Here is an 18,761-nt window from a genome sequence, read left to right as displayed (position 1 = left end):
GTCACTAAACCAGAAGTGGGAAGGTGATTAAGCAGGAGACTAAAGAACAAAAAATAGACCCAAAACAAAGCAAGTAAACAAATATGAATCTCTCATATGATAGCTGGGTAGATAGATGGGCAGCTGAAGGTAGTGATGCAGGAAGACAGAGTCCATTACTTGTATAAAGAAAAAGTTGCGTATTACAAGGTGGGGTGAGGGTAAAGGCTTTTCAATAATGATGGAAATTTGAGGGGGGTGAAGTAGCAGGCTAAATAAAAATAATTACAAAGCAAGGTGAGAAAGAGGAAGAGGAGGAAACATATCACAGTAGGCAAGACAGAAGGCAGATTTTGAGTACAAGGTAAGTACCCTGGTGATTATGGTAGATAAGCCAAGATTGCTGGTAGATTAATACAGTGTAACATCCCCATTTACATCAAGGGAGGAGGATGAGAAACCGGAGTAGACAGTAAGGGACAGGTGCAAAAAAGAAAAACGATTATACACGTGTGAGTGCTCAGTGTACTCAGAACGGACTGGAGTATTAAGAGCTCCAGAAGAGAAATGTATCTTCTGCAGAACCTTGGCAATTCAGATGAGCATGAGGACTGGATGACAGCAAGTGTGGTGTCTTGTACAAGGGGTGTAACAGGAAAAACTGGGGGAATTACAACCCTATTAGATTAATGGCAGTGGGAGGGGAAAGTCATAGGAAGAGCCCTGAGGGGAAATGCTGGCTGCTGATCTAGTAGACCTCATGACTACAAGCTGAATCAGTTCATGGCCAGGAGGATCCATTAGTCAAACATGACTCACTTTTCTTTTGTTTCTGTTATGCAAAAACTTTGCAAGAGGAATAGAGATAGAGGGACTGTGCGTAGACTTCACCAGAACCTTTGATTTGGACCGACACAGACAGCTTCCAGAACACTTGATAATTTGAGGGTAGGTCCATGACTGAAGAAATGGATTGCTGCTTGGTTGAAGGTAATGGACACAGAAATATTTTCTGAGAGGAATATTATTAGAAATAAGTAACCAGTGAGTACAACGTTCATTTCTTGATCAAATACACTTCAGGGTATTTATTTCAGACGTCTGAGTGAAACATAACAGAATTACCATTGATGACAACACAAAGAAGGGTGCCACAATGAATGATGGGAATACAGTCTAAGGAAGGATTTTTAAAGGTTGATTAAGTGGACTGAAAAGTGGCAATTGATGTTTGGAGCAGACAAATGCAAAGTACTGTACTTGGGCCTTTAAAAAATTGGCATGATGTATTAGCTGAAGAAAGGAACTGACTGAAATACAGCAGGACCTGCTCTGTGGTGTTGGGAGTGCTTAGACTGTACCATAGAGATATGTGTGTATGGGTCTATATTAGATGAGCGACCATTCCGATGTTCGAATCATAGATGGTCGACATCATATGATCGAACGTCGGAAAGGTCGAAGGTGAAAGTCAATGGATTTTCACGTGTATAATGGTAAATGTTCCCTTTCTGCACTGAAGTGAGTTCTCGGAGTTGGTATATATAAATAGGGGGTGTGGGGGGGTGCAGGTGGGCTTGCCCCCCTGCTCAGAGCAGTAATTTTTTTTGCTCATATGAGTTCATTGATGTGAGGTTCGAAGTTTTGAAACTTCAACTATATAACATAGATGCGTATGTATGTATGTGTCTGTGTGTATGTATATATACCACTTCATTGTTCTGTTGGCCATTGACATGGTTTCCATAGAGATAATAATACTTATCTTTGAGGGATTTGAGGAGTGCACCCCCATACATTTTTTCTTTATTTTGGAGTGATATTTAAATAGTGGATTTCAATCAGATTTTAGATATCTGTACATGTCTTCAGATTTAATTAATTGATGGAGAAGTAATGAATGGAACTTCTCAATGTACACTACACATTAAATTACTTGAGTTGTCATTTTACCGATTAGAATAAAAAAAAATCACACAATCAGAATTATTAAAAAAGAAAGTAAACACAATAAAGAAAACAGTAGCAGTATTTTGCAGGGAGACACATCTTCCTATACCCTCATGTACAGTCAGTGTCCCAACATCTCAGAGTACCTAAGTATTATAACACTGAGACTGTGCAACAGTATAAAAAGTAAACTAGAATTATAATCAAGTTGTTTCCCATACGTTATGGTTGCATGATTTCATTAATAATGTTGTGTCAATGAATATGACTTTTGGTGCATGGGTTACCATGCAGTCCCTGAATTAATTGCTGATTAATCAGATGAAATGCTCTCATGTTTTGATTACAATGCTGCAATGTAGAGAACTGTTGATGTGGTTATCTTTTGTTTTCATTGTACTGTGATTGTCTTGTTTCATAATTAGTAGGATGCCATTCAGTAGAATGTGTTCTTAGGAACTGTTCCGAATTTTGGAACCTGTGTATATATTTCTTACAGCAAGGACCTGTGTTTACCTGGCTGAGCAAAGACACTAACACATCAAAATGTGTGCAGTATTCAATATTGCATAACATTGCACTCATGAAGAAATACACAAATCAGCTAGCTTATGTAGAAATATATAAATTTATTCTACTCTGAAATACTAGGCAGCAATTCAGACCCATGGATATTTGCCACAGTTGCTGGGACATTATGCCAGAACATTGCCATCCTGGCATCTTGGAAAAACCAATGCAGCCCGTGGTGTTAATGATAGACTGGACCGATGCACACAATGAGCCAGAGCCATGGAACACAAAATAATGGCAGCTTTTTCATACAGCGGTGATGGCTGCACCACCAGTCGGTAGTCCTTTTGGTTGCTGGAGCTTTGATCCTGTCCACATCTCACACTGTTCATCATGTCCTGGCCAATCTTCATCATTGCTGTACTTGATTGAGCTGTTATCCTGAACTGTAGTAGATGTTTTCTCAGAGGCATGCCATGCCCGCCCTTTCCAAAGCCCTGTGGTGTCAATCAATCGCTTGTCGTCCTGCAACAACAGGTGAAGGGGGGCATCACATATGTCAGTGCACAGAAACATGGCTTCACCATCATTTGTATTCACTTCTGGGGCAAAAAGAAACACATTTATCCAATCCTTCTTTTCAACTTGGTACCACTGCATATAACCACAGTGTAATTACCAAACAAAAGCAAAAACATTTCCTATGTTAACTTTATCACTCATATTATTCTCTTTAATTAACAGACTCTCACATATATATGCACATACACACATGTTTTATCTGTACACGCACACACACACACACACACACACACACACACACACACACACACATACACACACAATATAACTTCTCTCTGTCACAAACACACACACACACACACACACACACACACACACACACACACACACACACGCGCGCACACAATGTATCTTCTTACACACATACACACCATACCTTCCCACATATATTCTTTTTATCTTACAGCATGCACACTGTCATGCACACGCACACACAGATAAACAAATTCACTAATAGTCCCACACAAAAAAAGCAACACCTTCATAAAATGCTTGGTCATTTCATTTTAACCTGCACATAGAAGTGACACAGTTTCAGGGCAGTGAAAAAAGTGTAATGTCCAAACTTATGCATATAAGCACACTAGTCACCATGTCTATGATACTAGTGATAAAGAATACCATGGAGGAAATGCTACGAGCCAAGAACACAGGTGTGATGCTTGTGTAATCATCATATACGCTCACAGAACTTATGTGCTTTTGACTGCTCGGGGGGCATTTTTTATTCAAAGGGCAGGGGATAGTTTGTGACCAATGACCTAATTTCTTACAGATACTAATACCGGCTGATCTTACATCAGTGTCATAGTAATTGTGTTTAACAGCTTGAGTGCATTTTAGGTATACACACTGAACAATGGGCAGTAATGTCCCTGTTGATAAAAAAATATTAAAACTCCCCACAGCTTCCTGAATGCACAGATTGGTTTGCAAATGATTCATTACAAGGGTTAAGACAGCACCTATTTCCAGTTTTATAGGTAACATACACTTGGCATAAAATTTCTATAGACTGAAAATGTCCATCAGTAGGTAAACCGCCTATGTGCCCGTAAGACCTGTTGTATTTTTAGCTATGTGAGGCACATGTTTATGTATTAAATGTCATTCAGTGGCAATGCAGCATGTATAAACACAGAAAAACCCAGCAAAATAAAGTGTAATACTGTCATGGCAGTTTTAACTGTACTCAAAAGGGCTGTGCTTTCATGTATAAAGGACAAGGATTATATTTACAGTGAGCTGCGAATTTAGCAGAGATAATATGTACTTTGATTGCAGATTCATACGTTATCTATACCTTCATAAGCAAAGAATCAATCGAATAGATCCACTGAGCCTGCCCATGGCATTGCCAAACGATCATTTTCTACCAATGTAACCAGCCCAAACTAATATACAAACATTCCACTTCTATTTAATTTAGTGTCTGTGGATAGCCAGTTCCAGATGTTAGCAACCAATTTATTAATCGAAGAGATGCCTGTGATAGAAATACTATTCAGCTGTAAGTTTTATATTTTTCACCCACTGCACTAGGCAGTTAAAAGTTCTTTTTAGACTTAAAGACTTGAAAAATATTATATCTCAGTATCATGCGACCATATATCTTCATTAATAAATACAGTTACAAATGATTCAGCCTACTTTTAGATTATGCAATACAGGTACATTTTGTGATCATCCTTTGCAATATTTTCAATCTATTATACAATCTATATATTATGCAATCTATGTTTCAAACAACGTTATGTGTAAAAGACTCTTATCTTGTGCCCTAAACGTTAACTAGTTCTGTAGGCAGTACCTAACATGATATTCTTACCTGCAGAACAGTTGTCACACAACCATCTATTAAATAGCAAGTGTTCTATTAATATAACAGAAAATATTTAAAAAGCACGTGAAGAGGGCAACTTTGTAGGGATGAAACATGTAAACATAAGATGATAATGACAGAAACAAGAAGCATGACAAATTGAATCCCTCATCTAATCATTATGCATTTGCTTTTGACCTTTCCTTCACTTTTGTACCAAGTGAACCCATACGTTCCCTATGGACATTTTTTCAAGAATCATACCAGTATTACATGAACTATTTTCTAAAATCAGTCTTCCATATTGCATCATTGCGCTGTCTTATATGCCACCTTTGATTTCATCTTTTTCTCGTTTTCTGAATGCATCTCATCACACCTATTTTCTCCCTGATAATACACTATCCTAATATCATGCAGCTATACATAGTTTGGTATTTAACTGTGCATCCTTGTCAAGGGCTTTGCATATTTCTTTATAATTCAGCCCTGCCATATTTCTTACCATTTTTCTCGATCATCTTTTGTAATAACAATACCAAAAATTCTAGTTTCTCGATTTTCCTGGCAAAATAGGACAACTAATTCTGATATGGCCTTACTAGTGTGCCCTGTACAATAAGAAACAGAGTATACCTCTAGAGTCCATTTCCCTAGGCATGCATTGCCAAAACATTTTGACTGTAGGCACTTCTGAGTCATACTGTTCTGAACTGTTCATGCCAGTGGCAATTATCACTTCAGAACTGGTTCCCCCTTCATTCTTCTCTCAGTTCACTCCTACAAGGCCACCTGGTGTGTAAATGTTCTTTGAATTTCATCTTATAAAGTGAATAACCTCACACATTTCCACATTTAACCTTAGCTGACATTCATATGATCAGTTTGAAAATTTCTGATGGTCTACACAAGGATTATGCTTCCCACTGGTAAGTGCGGCTCCAAAGCCTGTTTGAGGTTGTTCATTTTCTGAGAACTGCATACTGCAGTTGTGGATAACACTGACATAACATCTTCAAACAGGTGCCATTATAAAGGTAGTCAGGCCCTGTAGAATCATTCAAAAGTTATGCTAGAAAACCAGAAGTTGCCTAGTAGCTGTTTGTATTGCATGTGGATCAGTTTGCCCTGGTATACAACACTGCAAGTGGTATATATTATTATAACACAGAAATGAGAATCCACAGATATTGCATAAATCTCAGACTTGCTAAGGGAAGTCTTTCAGCTGAGGCTACCATTGGACAACTGAACGGTAATGGTTTTATGTTCAAAGATTGTCAAAATGTGAAGATGCTGATAATATATTTGGGAAAATCTATCTGTGCATAATATGTACATGCACAATAATATAATGATATTATACCTTTACATTATTGTTTTGTATACAAACCTGTGTGTTACTGGTATAAGCAAAGCAGCAGTTTTTCTTTTTAAATTAACTATAGAAATGTTACACTCATACCAGTTAACACATTTTACTGAAATCTATATGTCCTCTCTATTTGCTGTCCTCACTTTACATAGTTACCCTTTCATCGCTAATTGGTAAAGCTCTTAATAGTCTGATTTCTTTCATTTCAATCCTAGGACAATTTTACTGGAAAAATTCTATGCGACAACTCAAAAAGGTTATACAGCCTGACCCAAACTGGTCTCCAGTGGGGTGGACATAGCCCTGTAGCTGAGATATATCTGGAGTTCAGTAAGGTCACTAGTGCACACATAATAGAAGGCTTGAGGGGGTAATTAAGTGGTGTGGTATTGGGGTTAGTTGGTAAATTGAAAAACATCTGGCTGGCTGAGCAGAACAGAGGTGTGATAGTCAAAACTATCTTACAAAAATAGATCCGTATCCAGTAGAATAGATTCGTATCCAGTAGAGTGCTATATAATCCAATGTAAGGAATGACCCAGTTTAACATATTTGTGATTCATGCCACATGTGTTCAGGACACAAAGATTAGCTAGTTAGTCTCAAGATAGGGGGAAGTTAGCATCCAGCAATGCTTGGCCTGGCCTGGTCTGGTTTGCAGGGAGGTCTGATAGAAGGGATCTAAAGCACAAAAATGCAGGATTATAAAGTGTGATATTGGAGTTCACTGGAAACACACATGTTTTAGATGGGTAACACTATCAAAGATGGAGGAAAAAGATATCTGAAGATTATAATTACTTGTTGGCTGAATCATTTGGTATGGAAATTCAATGCTCATTGTTTCTTGCAGTAATTATATATAAATAAAATACAAATAAATAATTGTTTTTTGTTTAGGCGGTTGTTATGTAGAATTAGCTTTTTTAAACTTAGTGAATTAAATTAGTTAACATTTTCATTTTTAGCAATTCTTGTTAATAATGTATTTTGTACAGGAGCTTTTCTCCCCAGGTCCCCACTGAAAAGGGGTTACATTGTATCCCACTGAGATTATTCTGGTAAATGAATAAAAATAAAGAAATAAACTGTGTAGGATGTAGGATTTGTAGTTAGCTATATCAAAACTTGATCTAGTAGCTAGGCCTTAGATATGAAACAATATGAGTGGCAGTCTCTGACAGAGAGATATAAAGACACAATGGGACTCTGTCAGGAACCGTCCAGGAGTATCTGCTGTACAGTCAGGAGCTGCCTATATCTGTAGTGTTAATTTAATTAGACTTTAGTAAGTCTGTGAAACTTTTCAGTGCACTATTTGGATCATAATGCAAGGCCTGTTAAAACTTTGACCGTGTATCTTAAAATGTACACCATTTTTGGCATCTGGTGTGTAGCTTGGTAAGGGGTTTATCTAGCCCTTAGTTTTAGTTATGATTTCATGCCTTGTGTTTTCTTTTGAGATCAGGTTAAAATCTCAAAATAATACATAGTATTAGGGATTTTATTTTCTGTGCAAGTTCTAAAGCTCTGTATTTTGTTGTTAGGCTATGTGACATATATAGTACGCTTTTAATAATATTGCTTTAAATATCCATTTTAAAATGAGATTAATACAGTATCTGCCACAGATTTTTTCTATTATATTATTTTGCTGTAATACTTTTAAATATCTGAGTAGTCATCTCTTTCTGGCACACGTTGCACTTGACATTTTTACAAATGTATGGTGTTGGCAAACCTCTGTTACATTCCACATTAAAAACTGATGTTCCTTTTGTACTTTTTTGTTTTTTATATCACTTCAAATGTCAAGAATTCAGGTACAGCAAATAACTCAAATGTCAGTTAATCTAAAATATACTGAAGCCTTTCCTGCCTACCTTCTCAATTTCTCAGATGTATTCACTGTCTGCTCCTCATTAAACCAACTCTAATCTTAATATAATGATTTATGGTAATGCATCAAATGACTATATGAATTTGAGAATTGTTAATTGTGATGTAGCAAAGATCTTAGTGCCCCTGCATGAATTACCCAGAACTCTTTATGAGCATCCACATAAACCAAAGTTCATCCCTGTTGGTATTCAAGTGCAACTTAGATCTATGGATGGGAAACAGAAATTTAACCCAGGACCAAGGGAGCCCGCAGGCAGGTGCAAGGGGGTGCACTTGCACCCCCCTGGATTTTCTTAAAGCTATCTGTGATGATTTGGCAAAATACACTTTTTTCTATCATTTCCACTTAGTAATCATTTTTTCTTTACGGAGGACTCATGCGTGCATCGCACGTTAAAGTGAATTAATTTAAATACTAAGTGTGCGCGGAAATACACTATGTTCTGTTCTGATCACATCCTTGCACGCTATGCTGCCAGAGTTACTCACAGTAAGGAAACTCCATTACTTATTTTATGCAGGAGAAGGGCTCCCCTCTGTTACTTATTGTATGGAGAAGTGCTCCATCAGATTTATAGTCAACGTGGTTGTAGAGGAGTAGGTGAGCTTTATTTGACCTTTGTGCTTTTGCAGCAGTTTTTCTTTTTATTTGCTTTCTTAAAAGAAATGATTGCACAAAATGACACGCTACACTGTGTTGTATGCAGATTGTACCCTCCAGTCTGAGCTGAGATTTCGAAAAGGTATAGATCAAGATCACGCACTTGGTGGAACAATATTTTAAGTGGGTCTGAACTGTGCATACTGGTATGAATTCATTCTGCAAATAAAGTGTGTTCCACATATATTTATCGAGTTTGTAGCTGTAGAATAAACACTGAAACTTAGGTTAGTCAAGCTGCTGTGAACATTCATATCAAATAGTTTTTTTTTTGTACTTGTAGATTCATTATTCTTTAAACAAGGGATCCCTTTACAACACGTACATGTTATGTTTTCATGTGTGTTGTGATCATTTTAATGTGAAGAAGTGCTTAGGGCTTGACCCTCGAGAATTGTGGGTTTTAGGTTAAATATCAGGGGTTTATAGTGCAACTCATGCGACTACTCACCACCAAATCGCTCCACTCCATGCTTTTCACTGTTTTCTCTGCAGAATGCTTTACTTTTCTTCTGTATTTTTGCGGCATACCTCTCAGCTATCCCTACATGTAGTTCAAAATGTGTGTATGTTTTAATTAGACATTTTGAGATATTCTAGGTTATTAATACCAACTGTTTTAATAACATCTCTTGGGGGAGCCATTTTTCTCAATTGTTATTAAGTTAGGCCTAATTCTGGAGATAAGATTTTGAGAGTTATATTTTACAAATAACTGTAACATGCTGGTAGCTTCCATGCTTATAAAAGCCAAAAAGAAAATGCTTGTTTGATAACATTCTCTAGAATTAAAAACTCAGTCGAAAAAAAAATCTGTGGTATGGACATGTTCGAGAGGACTGTGTGAGCTGCTGTTTTTTCCCCTCTTGAATACTTGTACATAAACTAGATTAGCTGTGCCAAAAAAAAAATGCCAAAAGTAAACTACATCTGCCTTTCAGTCTCAGCATTATTGCAGTCAGGAAAAAAAAAGTTTTAGTACAAATTTTTACAGTATCCCTGCTACCAGCATCAAGTTTATGTTCTATGTTAACTTTCTCCATACAATGTCTTCATTCCAGTCAACACATATAAACAGATAATGTCATATACATTACTTACATTTTCATATTAGGTGAGTAGTGTGATTGCATTGTAGAAGGCATGTAAAAATGTATTTCTAAGCTACACCACAGTAACATGTATTTGATGTCATGAGTGGCTTGGAAGGTCAATGGGTATAATATTAACCATTCTTTAATAGTAACAGATGTTTGGTAGTACTGACTGAGAGATCTCAAGTCTAGTTGTGATGTACTCATCTGGAATAATTTCAATATGAAGAAAGTTTACATTTGATAATGAATAAGATGTATGTATATTGTATGCAATAAAACATATTATACAGAGTATGTGATTTTTCAGGGAATTTCATTTGCTGTTTTAACTTTCTAGTTTTAATATATAACTTTAGTGGTGGTTTGAGTGCTTTGTGGCAGGCTGATGTGTCACTGTAAAAATAGGACAGTTAAAGCTGAGGGACGTTGACTGACAAGACTTTGGAAGAACTTTTTAGGTATTGCAATGGTAGTGATTTGGCTGTATGGTATAATGTTGATGGACACCCTACTCTGGTTAAGCTGGGACACTGATTTACAATGTGCAGTTTGCATATTTGCTTTGGTAGCTTCATTGTTCTGCAACTGGATATATTTGAATTTCTGTATTGTTTTGCGGTGAAGCTCATTCTCTGGGGAGGCACACATGGACTGTCATGTTCTCATTAGGTAGGTTTGTAACATTTTTTTGGAGTTTGTAGGAGTGCGCCATACGGGTAGCTCATATTTTGTTAAAGATGGTAGTGTGCGTGCGTCTTGATACACAGGGCTGTAGCTTCTACTCACACAGCATGTAAATTTGTATTTTCAGGGGGTGGGGGTGTGACAGTAGTGAGTATGTCCTCATTTGAATGAGATGCCTAGTAACTATGAACATCTTTTTTCAGCTTGTCACCCATTCCCTATTGCAATATACCAGCTTACCATATCTTTTAATGAGACATAGGCGATTTATTCTTCAAGGGCAATGGGCACTGAATTTGTAGATGAAACACTGACATAAGTTGTTTTACAGCAACAATCTCTTCATTAGTTTCAGATCTTTTTAATGTGGAATTATTCAGGTGACTTACTTCTGCAGAAATGGTGCACATTGACTGATATTGGCGGATTGTAATGACAGACGTTTGAGTGGCCTTTTATGGTTGAAATTAAATTGGGCAGTTTGTCATTATTGGTTCATATGTTTTATTTCATTGCTTACTGGGAAAATGTTCAAAACTATAAATTTAAAATACATTCTATCAAGTGGTGCTGTATTTAACAAGGGATATAACTAAATTATTATATATTAGAAATGATTCAGCTTCCTGATTGTATTAAAGAACTTTTGCATGGTCCTAAAATGTGTGCAAGAGGCCAATGATTTGAAAACAGCCCAAAGGTAAACTTAATCTACCAATGGCCAGATGCATTTTCTTTGAATGTGGGTTTCAATGCTGTTTCAGTTAATGTGATTTGCAGAGATAGAGAAGTTTTAATGCTAAGTCTGTTTTCATTGTCAAATGTCTATCAGTGTTTGTGCTATAAAATTTGTAAATTAAACTGAAATATCTGTAATATCGTAGAAGTAGAGCATAAAACAGTATGCACATAGAGTTTTGAACAGTGTGTATGGCAACTGGGGAGAAATAGCCAAGTAATGGGACACTGAAATGGCTGTGTGGGTGGGGGCTGCGTGGGGGGGGGGGGCTGCATGGGGGTGAGTGGGCAGGGCTCTGGGTTTGCACCCCCCTGCAAAATATCCTGCGGGCTCCCTTACCCAGGACTGCCTAATGGACAGAGGCAGTTTCTAAATACTTTGTGCCGTGCATGGGTGGGGGTGCAGTGGTCACATCAAACTATCTATGGTATGATACCAGTTCTTCTCATTAGGGGTAGTATATAATTATTGAACATGGTATAGGTAAGGCTAATGTGTAACCAAATGGAATTGGTTATTCTGAGCACAAAAAGGGGAAACTGGCTAAGCTTAAAATGGCCTGCAAGGGCAGCTAGCCTAATACTTACCTATGAGCCTATGAAATGCTTAGGACCTTGAGTGGAGTATCGTAAGCTCTTTAGCAGAATTAGATCACTCCACAGATATCTCAGTCTTATTTAAATTACTTTTCATACCCTTTTCTTCAACAAGAGGAAAATGTCATTTAGACTCTCTTCTTCTTCTTTTGGCTTTTTTCCCAGTTAGGGGTTGCCACAGCAGATCACCTGTCCGCTCATGAATGGCAGTGGAGTTTTATGGTGTCAATTTGCCAGCCCAGCACCCAACCTTCCACAGAAGGCACACACACACACACACACACACACACACACACACACACACACACACACACACACACACACACACACACACACACAGACACACACACACACACTCTCACTCCTACGGCCAATTTAGAGTATCCAATCCACCTATACCATGTCTTTGGGGTGTGGGAGGAAACCAGAGCACCCAGAGGAAACCCACATGACCACAGGGTGGATATGCAGACTCCACACAGAAGGCACCCCTGCCAAGGATTGAACCAGAGAACCTGTTGCTGTGAGGCGGCAACGCTAACCGCTGCACCACCACGGCCACCCGTCTTTCTTCATATGGCACAGATTCACATAATTTGAAATATCTATAAACACAATGCCCTGAGCAATGAGTGTAGCCCTTTCCTTGCTCAAAATCATTCATCTGTTCTCCCTTTTTTTGGAAAGCCTCTAACCTCCATGTCCTATATGATTCTCCTACAGGGCCCACTATAAAAAAACCCATGAATAAGAAAGACCTGTCAGACTTTATAGCCATGATAAGCATTCCAGTCAGATGCCTCCTCTGCAGACCCTACCAACCTGTCACAATCTAGCATCTTATTAAACTAGTCCTTATCTTAATATTCTTTCTTCCTTCAACAAACATTCTTCTGTTTTTTTTTTAAGTGACAACAAGGGAAGTAAGAAAATGACTTGAAAAATTAAAAAGGAAAATTAACCCTAATCCTAGCATCCACCTCACCTTTTCCCAGACTCTGTGCATAAACACTTTCCAAACTTGTAGTCCATATTTTCACTAACAGAGGAATTACCCCCCCCACACACATTTAAACAATCCCACATAACATCCATTCCTTAAAAAATAATAATCCAGCCTAATCTTTATTCCTTGTCCTGTTACTATAAATAAAAAAAAAAACTGCTATATAACATTATGAATGCTTCAACAAGTATAGGCTTAAGAAATACTCACAGCAGTGGTTCAGAGCTGGTCATACTACTCTTACTGACAGCATTGCAAAGGGGACATATATCCAGAGCCATCTTTATAGAATTTAACAGGGCCTTTGAGCAAACCACCAAATCTTCCTACAAAAGATGGAATTACTCAGTTTTAGCTCTAATATAATTTTTTCATTCATGTTTAGTTGAACGTTTAAAGTCAAAACAGGCAATCTAATCATAACTAAAGGCCAGCTTACTAGAGAAGTGCCAAACAGACTGGTTTTCATCCCATTATTCTCCATTCTTAATATGAATACACTCTCCACAAATATCGCATTTTATGCAGATGATCTCATACTATGCAAAGAGAATATAATACCCCAGAACTATAAGTATGACAAGAACACTCCACATGGTAACAAAAAACAATGATAATAAATAAAAACAAAGCATCACTCATGGCATTCAGGATATGAACTACACACACTGCTTCCTGTCCCTTAAAAATTGTCACCTCCACTAATTTCACCATGTATGGTGTCCAGTAATGTAAATATTTACACTTGACTCAACACTTTTCCTAAGGAATCACATAGCAAATGTCACTAAAGATATTATTTCCCAGCTTAAAGCAATCTATTATCTTTCTAACCATCTCACTGCAGAAGTCAGAATACCATCAGCTGAGAATGCATTAATTCCTAACCTAAAATGTGCTCTAACTGAAGTCGACCAACATCAAGCTCATAACATCAATCTAATACAAATCACTAATGATTCAATAAACAGATCTATGAATCATTCATTATAAGCCTTACAGTTTATCTCTCCAAAAAAGCCAACTGCCTATTCAATGCAGCTAGATCCAGTCTCCTCTTATCTGGTTTATCCTTCAAAATCCCCCACGAATGCTACTGCCCCTCTGTTGTATCTAAATTGCAAGTAAAACAATCACAATACTCACTATGAAACCAATATAGCAATGTCCTTAACCCTGCAAGGCCCTCGATAAATCTGGCCCTCATAAAAAGATGGTTTAGTAAAATTGTTCCCAATAAGTGAAGCAGTCTTCCATGAATAAGACCAGCTACTGATTACAAAGCTTTCAGATACACACTTTATGACTACCTAAAAGAAATCTACCATTGCGCTTGCAATCTTGACAAAAGTTAATCTTACACAACACACACCACACAGCAGCAACCTTTAGTAATGCTTATTTCAATGTAGACTCTTCAGAACAAACTGAAAGCATCAGTTATGCAAACATGTAAATATGGCTTTCTACATGTTTGCTAAACTACCACCCTAATGATCCTTTCTCCAATTTCTCTTATCCCTGTTTCTCTCCTCTGCCTCTAATTTCCCTTCATTGATTTCTTATTATATTCTCATACAGTTCTTCCAACATCTCACTCTCTTCTTACTACTAACACCCTAGGATTCTTTCTCATCTAACTACTATAGTCATGACTCACTACAAGAATATATTAATTCTGCCATATACAAAATTTGGTTCCGTTAATATGCTGCGTGATATTCCATATACGTGATGATGATGATGATACTTTACTTGTCCCATTATAAGAGGGACAAGTTCACCACAAGATGCAGACCTTGCATGTACCACTTAAATGTATTTTATCATTTGTAAGTACTCTTTCTAGGTTCGTAGGCTCATAGGTGTATACTAGGCTTAGTTTGATTATTCATTCATCCACAACCCCTTTTTTCCCCATTTTTGCAGATGGGCTCAGAGTGTCATTTCACCAGTGACAATCATCTTGAGCCAAGGTTTACACCACTAGGTGGCTAGGTCTGCTGTTGTAGTTCCACACCACACACTCGCATGCACACTCACACCTATGGTTAATTTAGAGCGACTGATTCATGTAATGCATGTCTTTGGAATATGGGAGGAAACCAGCACCCAGAGAAAACCCACATAAACACACAGAGGACATGCAGACTCCACACACAAGGCACCCCAGCCAGGAATTGAAGAGGGGAACCTCTTGCTGTGAGGCACCAACACTATCTGCTGTGCCACTGTTAATATCTAACTTGATTATCTCATCTGTATTATCAGTGCATATGTAATTTTTCCATTTAAGGTGCTTATTTACATTCTATTGTAAATGCTTTTTGGCTTTTTTTTTATTTTGTTTTTCAACATACTTCATGTGATTTATTTTATATGTGTAAATTGCTTTGCTTCACCATTCAGGTTATGGATGAAAAGGATCTTGGGGCCAACCCACCCAACTGGTTGACAAAGAAAGAAAGAAAAGAAAATGGTGCCTCTGCAAATAGGGTTAACAGTATTTTTCTATCAGGTCATAATAATTTATCCTTCACTTTCTGCAGCCATCTACATACAAGGGTAATTTCTTAATATCGGAGTGAGTGGTGTTCTGCTCTTTTGCTGTAAACAATATTTAGAATGGAAGACTTTCTGAAAAGCCTCTCTTACGTCTAACAGTCATGCCCACCCTGTACACTGCCGTACCACACCTGCTATACTGGGCAAGGATTAGTTAACTTCTGTAATTTGTTATTTGCCATAGTCAACACTAGTCAACATTACTTTACTACCACAGCTATCAGTATATGGGGCTAGATTCCAAAACACTTGCTCTAAGTGTAAGTGACTTACTTTGGAGTAAGACCTATCTTTAAAGCAGGTTTACAATTGACTAAATAACTCACACTGAGACCAAGTCTTTTAGAATCAAGTCCATATCATCTCATATGTTTAGTCACGGGCTATATCACTGGGGCTTACCAGATGATACTGAAATAATATTTTCATGGTGAGAGTCTTTTGAAAATTCTTCTTTCCTCTTGCCAGGTTGTTTCTTTGTCATTCATACAGGTAGCAGACTAAAATCCTTTAAAATGAATAATTTATGCAATCACTCCTTTCTTAGGCTAATAGGTTCTTTTACTAACAGTCCTTGCCAAAGAAAAACATAATTTATGCCTTTAATTTCAACCCTGTTATTTTTCTAAATAAAGAAGTTGGGCAGATTGAAAGTTCTTCAACTGCCTAGAAGGTATTCAAATTTTGGTGATTACAGACAGCTGCACTTCGATCATGCTTATTGATCAATTTATTCCAAAATATCTTTTATGAATATTTACAACACTCCAAGAATGTTTAGAACTGCTTTAGGGTTTAAATGATATACCTTTAGCAAATTAATCATTATACAGAATAGATTTCTGGACCTGGTATCCTGCAATGAGGAAAGTTATTTTATCTACACACACACACACACACACACACATATATATATATATATATATATATATATATATATATAATTATTTTATCTACTCAAGTATTTAGGCAACTCAAATTATTATTTTATTAGTTTTAATATTAAGTACTAAAGACCACTGCATCACAGTACATAGTGTATCACTGGGAGATATTTTGCTTTAGTTTACTGATATTTATAAAACTGCAGTTAACCAGTTTGTCCAATGTATTACCAAGTACACTTCAGCTTTAAAACCTGATGAAAGGTATCCTGGAGGAATGTGACTGCACCAGAAATTAAACTTATTTAGAGGTTTCAAACTTCTTTCACCAGTAGAAAACAAGTTCAGATTAAGCAAATCCTGCAATAAGCTAAAACATATATTCTTATTGTTAAGTTAGCCATCAAAAGTTCATTGCTCAGAAGGGTTCTATTATTAAATGTTGACTTCTTGAAAGTCAATACATTGAAAGGACAAAAAAATGTCTGAAAAGTGAAAGGGCAAAAAAATCACTTTTATTTATTTATTTTTAACAGGGGAGCAACCCCCCCCCCCACACCCCGCAGCCATAGACATGTTAGCCTTACTTACATTTTCTTGAGGTTTTTGAGAGATCTCTGGGAAAATATTTATTTGCCATCATTGAGTCTCCAGTTCAGATCTTGTCAAGAGTACATATCCTGCCTGTGTCTGCATTTGTTTTGCTGATTGGTCTGGTTTTTTTCCATATTCCTAAGACATGCTGAAGCTGAATTGGAAATTATTGTGTATAGTTAGGTGACTGGTTTACTCTGAAATGTGATAAACACCAATATACATTTAGATATTGTATCACCTTTGAGTCTGTTTAAAAAATCTTCTTATATTTTTATGGGATAAAAGCACTAAAATTAATGTCTGGCATTTGAAGATAAAAAATAATAAAAAGACGGCCGAGAACACCCAAAAGCTTTAATAAAACATTAAACATTTTGAAGAGAACTTTTTATTTACTCATTCTTTGGGATTTTAGTTATGAGTGTTGCTGGTTTTCTAGTCATAGTAGACAGTTTTGTCTTTATTTTTATCTGTGGGAACAAGTTCTGCCAATGAGTTCCTTTAGGTTCAGTTTTGGGGTCTGGCTTCATGAAAAGAAAATAATACTGATATATTTATTTTTAGATAGTGTCAAATCTAATGTAACTAAATATTTTTTTTCCAAATGACTCTCGGGAATGAGAATTTCCTCCTTTATGTCAACCCATGTTCTCCTTTTGTTTAGAACATACAAAGTCCTTCTTCATCCAGTCCTGAATCATAGTCCTTTTTTTTTAGTACTATGAGGCAGCTAGTGATAAATTTGAAACTATTCTAAAGAAATTTACCAGATTTAATGTTCTCTATCATTTTTACAGAGACTGACAACAGTTATTAAATCTATTTAGCACTGTTAAAAGAGTTTTGAAAAGCAAACTGATTTGGGCTTTCAATTCTTATCAAGAAATTCAATTAATGGCTATACTGTACTCTGTAATATTTTAATCTTTCTTGCAGCAACAGAGACATGACTTTTAAATTCAATACCATAAGCAACACTGCTTTAAGATGAGATAGTTTTGTGATTCATTTAATTTCAAAGCTCTGGAATTAGGGCAGATTCACTTGACAGCACCAGTAATGCATTTCTTCTCAAGTAGGTTTTACATTCTTGGATGGCATAAAATGTTTTATTCCAAACTACAGCTATACTAAACTGCAAGAAGGCTTGTCATCCAACAACTTATCATTCATATGCAAACATGTGAGTCACACAACATTATATGAAAGTGCAATGGGGAAAGTCAATGGGATGCAGGCCTGCATAACCAAAGGAGCCTTGGAAAAATATTGAGGATACCCCTTTCCTCTCAGAGTATTGGTTCAGCTTAATTAAAATACAACAGCTTTCGATAGCCACAGGAAAATACTATGCTTCCAGAAAGCATGTATTGGACAGAAACAAAGATTGTAGGGACACTAAAGTATATGGGTATGGATGTTTTGAGCATGTATACACTATAAGAAAGCATGACATGATCTGAGCATGGTCTATATTACAAGATCAACACTTTAGTTAATCGAATAACTAAAGATCGATCTTGTAATATCGAAACCTAAAAATGTCGAACAACTGATTTAACCCAGGGAAAAAAGAAGTTATGTACTCACCATAACGTTCCATCTGAGTAGTTGTACTTCATTTGTCTTCAACCTGTGGGATACGGATCCGTATCGGATCCGAGCCGGCAAATATTTCTAGCATCAGCTTCGAGCTCCAGACTCCTCCCCTTACCCATAATATACCTCCACCGCCTTCCATCCCCAGATCAAATTTGCTGAACTTATACATAGAACCCGACCTGATAACATACTTGTGACCTATACTGC

General features: G+C 36.9%; 1 protein-coding gene across 2 annotated transcripts in view; it reads right to left on the bottom strand.

Annotated features, from left to right (window-relative positions):
• Window positions 1-2,538: 2,538 nt before the first annotated feature.
• Window positions 2,539-18,761, bottom strand: part of GRID1 (glutamate ionotropic receptor delta type subunit 1) — a 2,576,795-nt gene continuing 2,560,572 nt past the window's right edge. The window contains exon 15 of one of the 2 annotated variants that reach the window (XM_044056599.1): window positions 2,539-2,967. In XM_044056599.1, coding sequence (XP_043912534.1) covers window positions 2,749-2,967 — 219 coding nt within the window. In that variant the 3' untranslated portion in view covers window positions 2,539-2,748. Of the gene's footprint in view, window positions 3,045-18,761 lie in introns of both variants that reach the window. The other variant, XM_044056600.1, reaches the window with a different exon arrangement.

The sequence above is a fragment of the Protopterus annectens genome, chromosome 14.part0 (assembly GCF_019279795.1).
Source record: "Protopterus annectens isolate FY-2018-M chromosome 14.part0, PAN1.0, whole genome shotgun sequence".
Lineage (NCBI taxonomy): Eukaryota > Metazoa > Chordata > Ceratodontiformes > Protopteridae > Protopterus > Protopterus annectens.
This window is presented reverse-complemented; position numbering and strand designations above follow the sequence as displayed.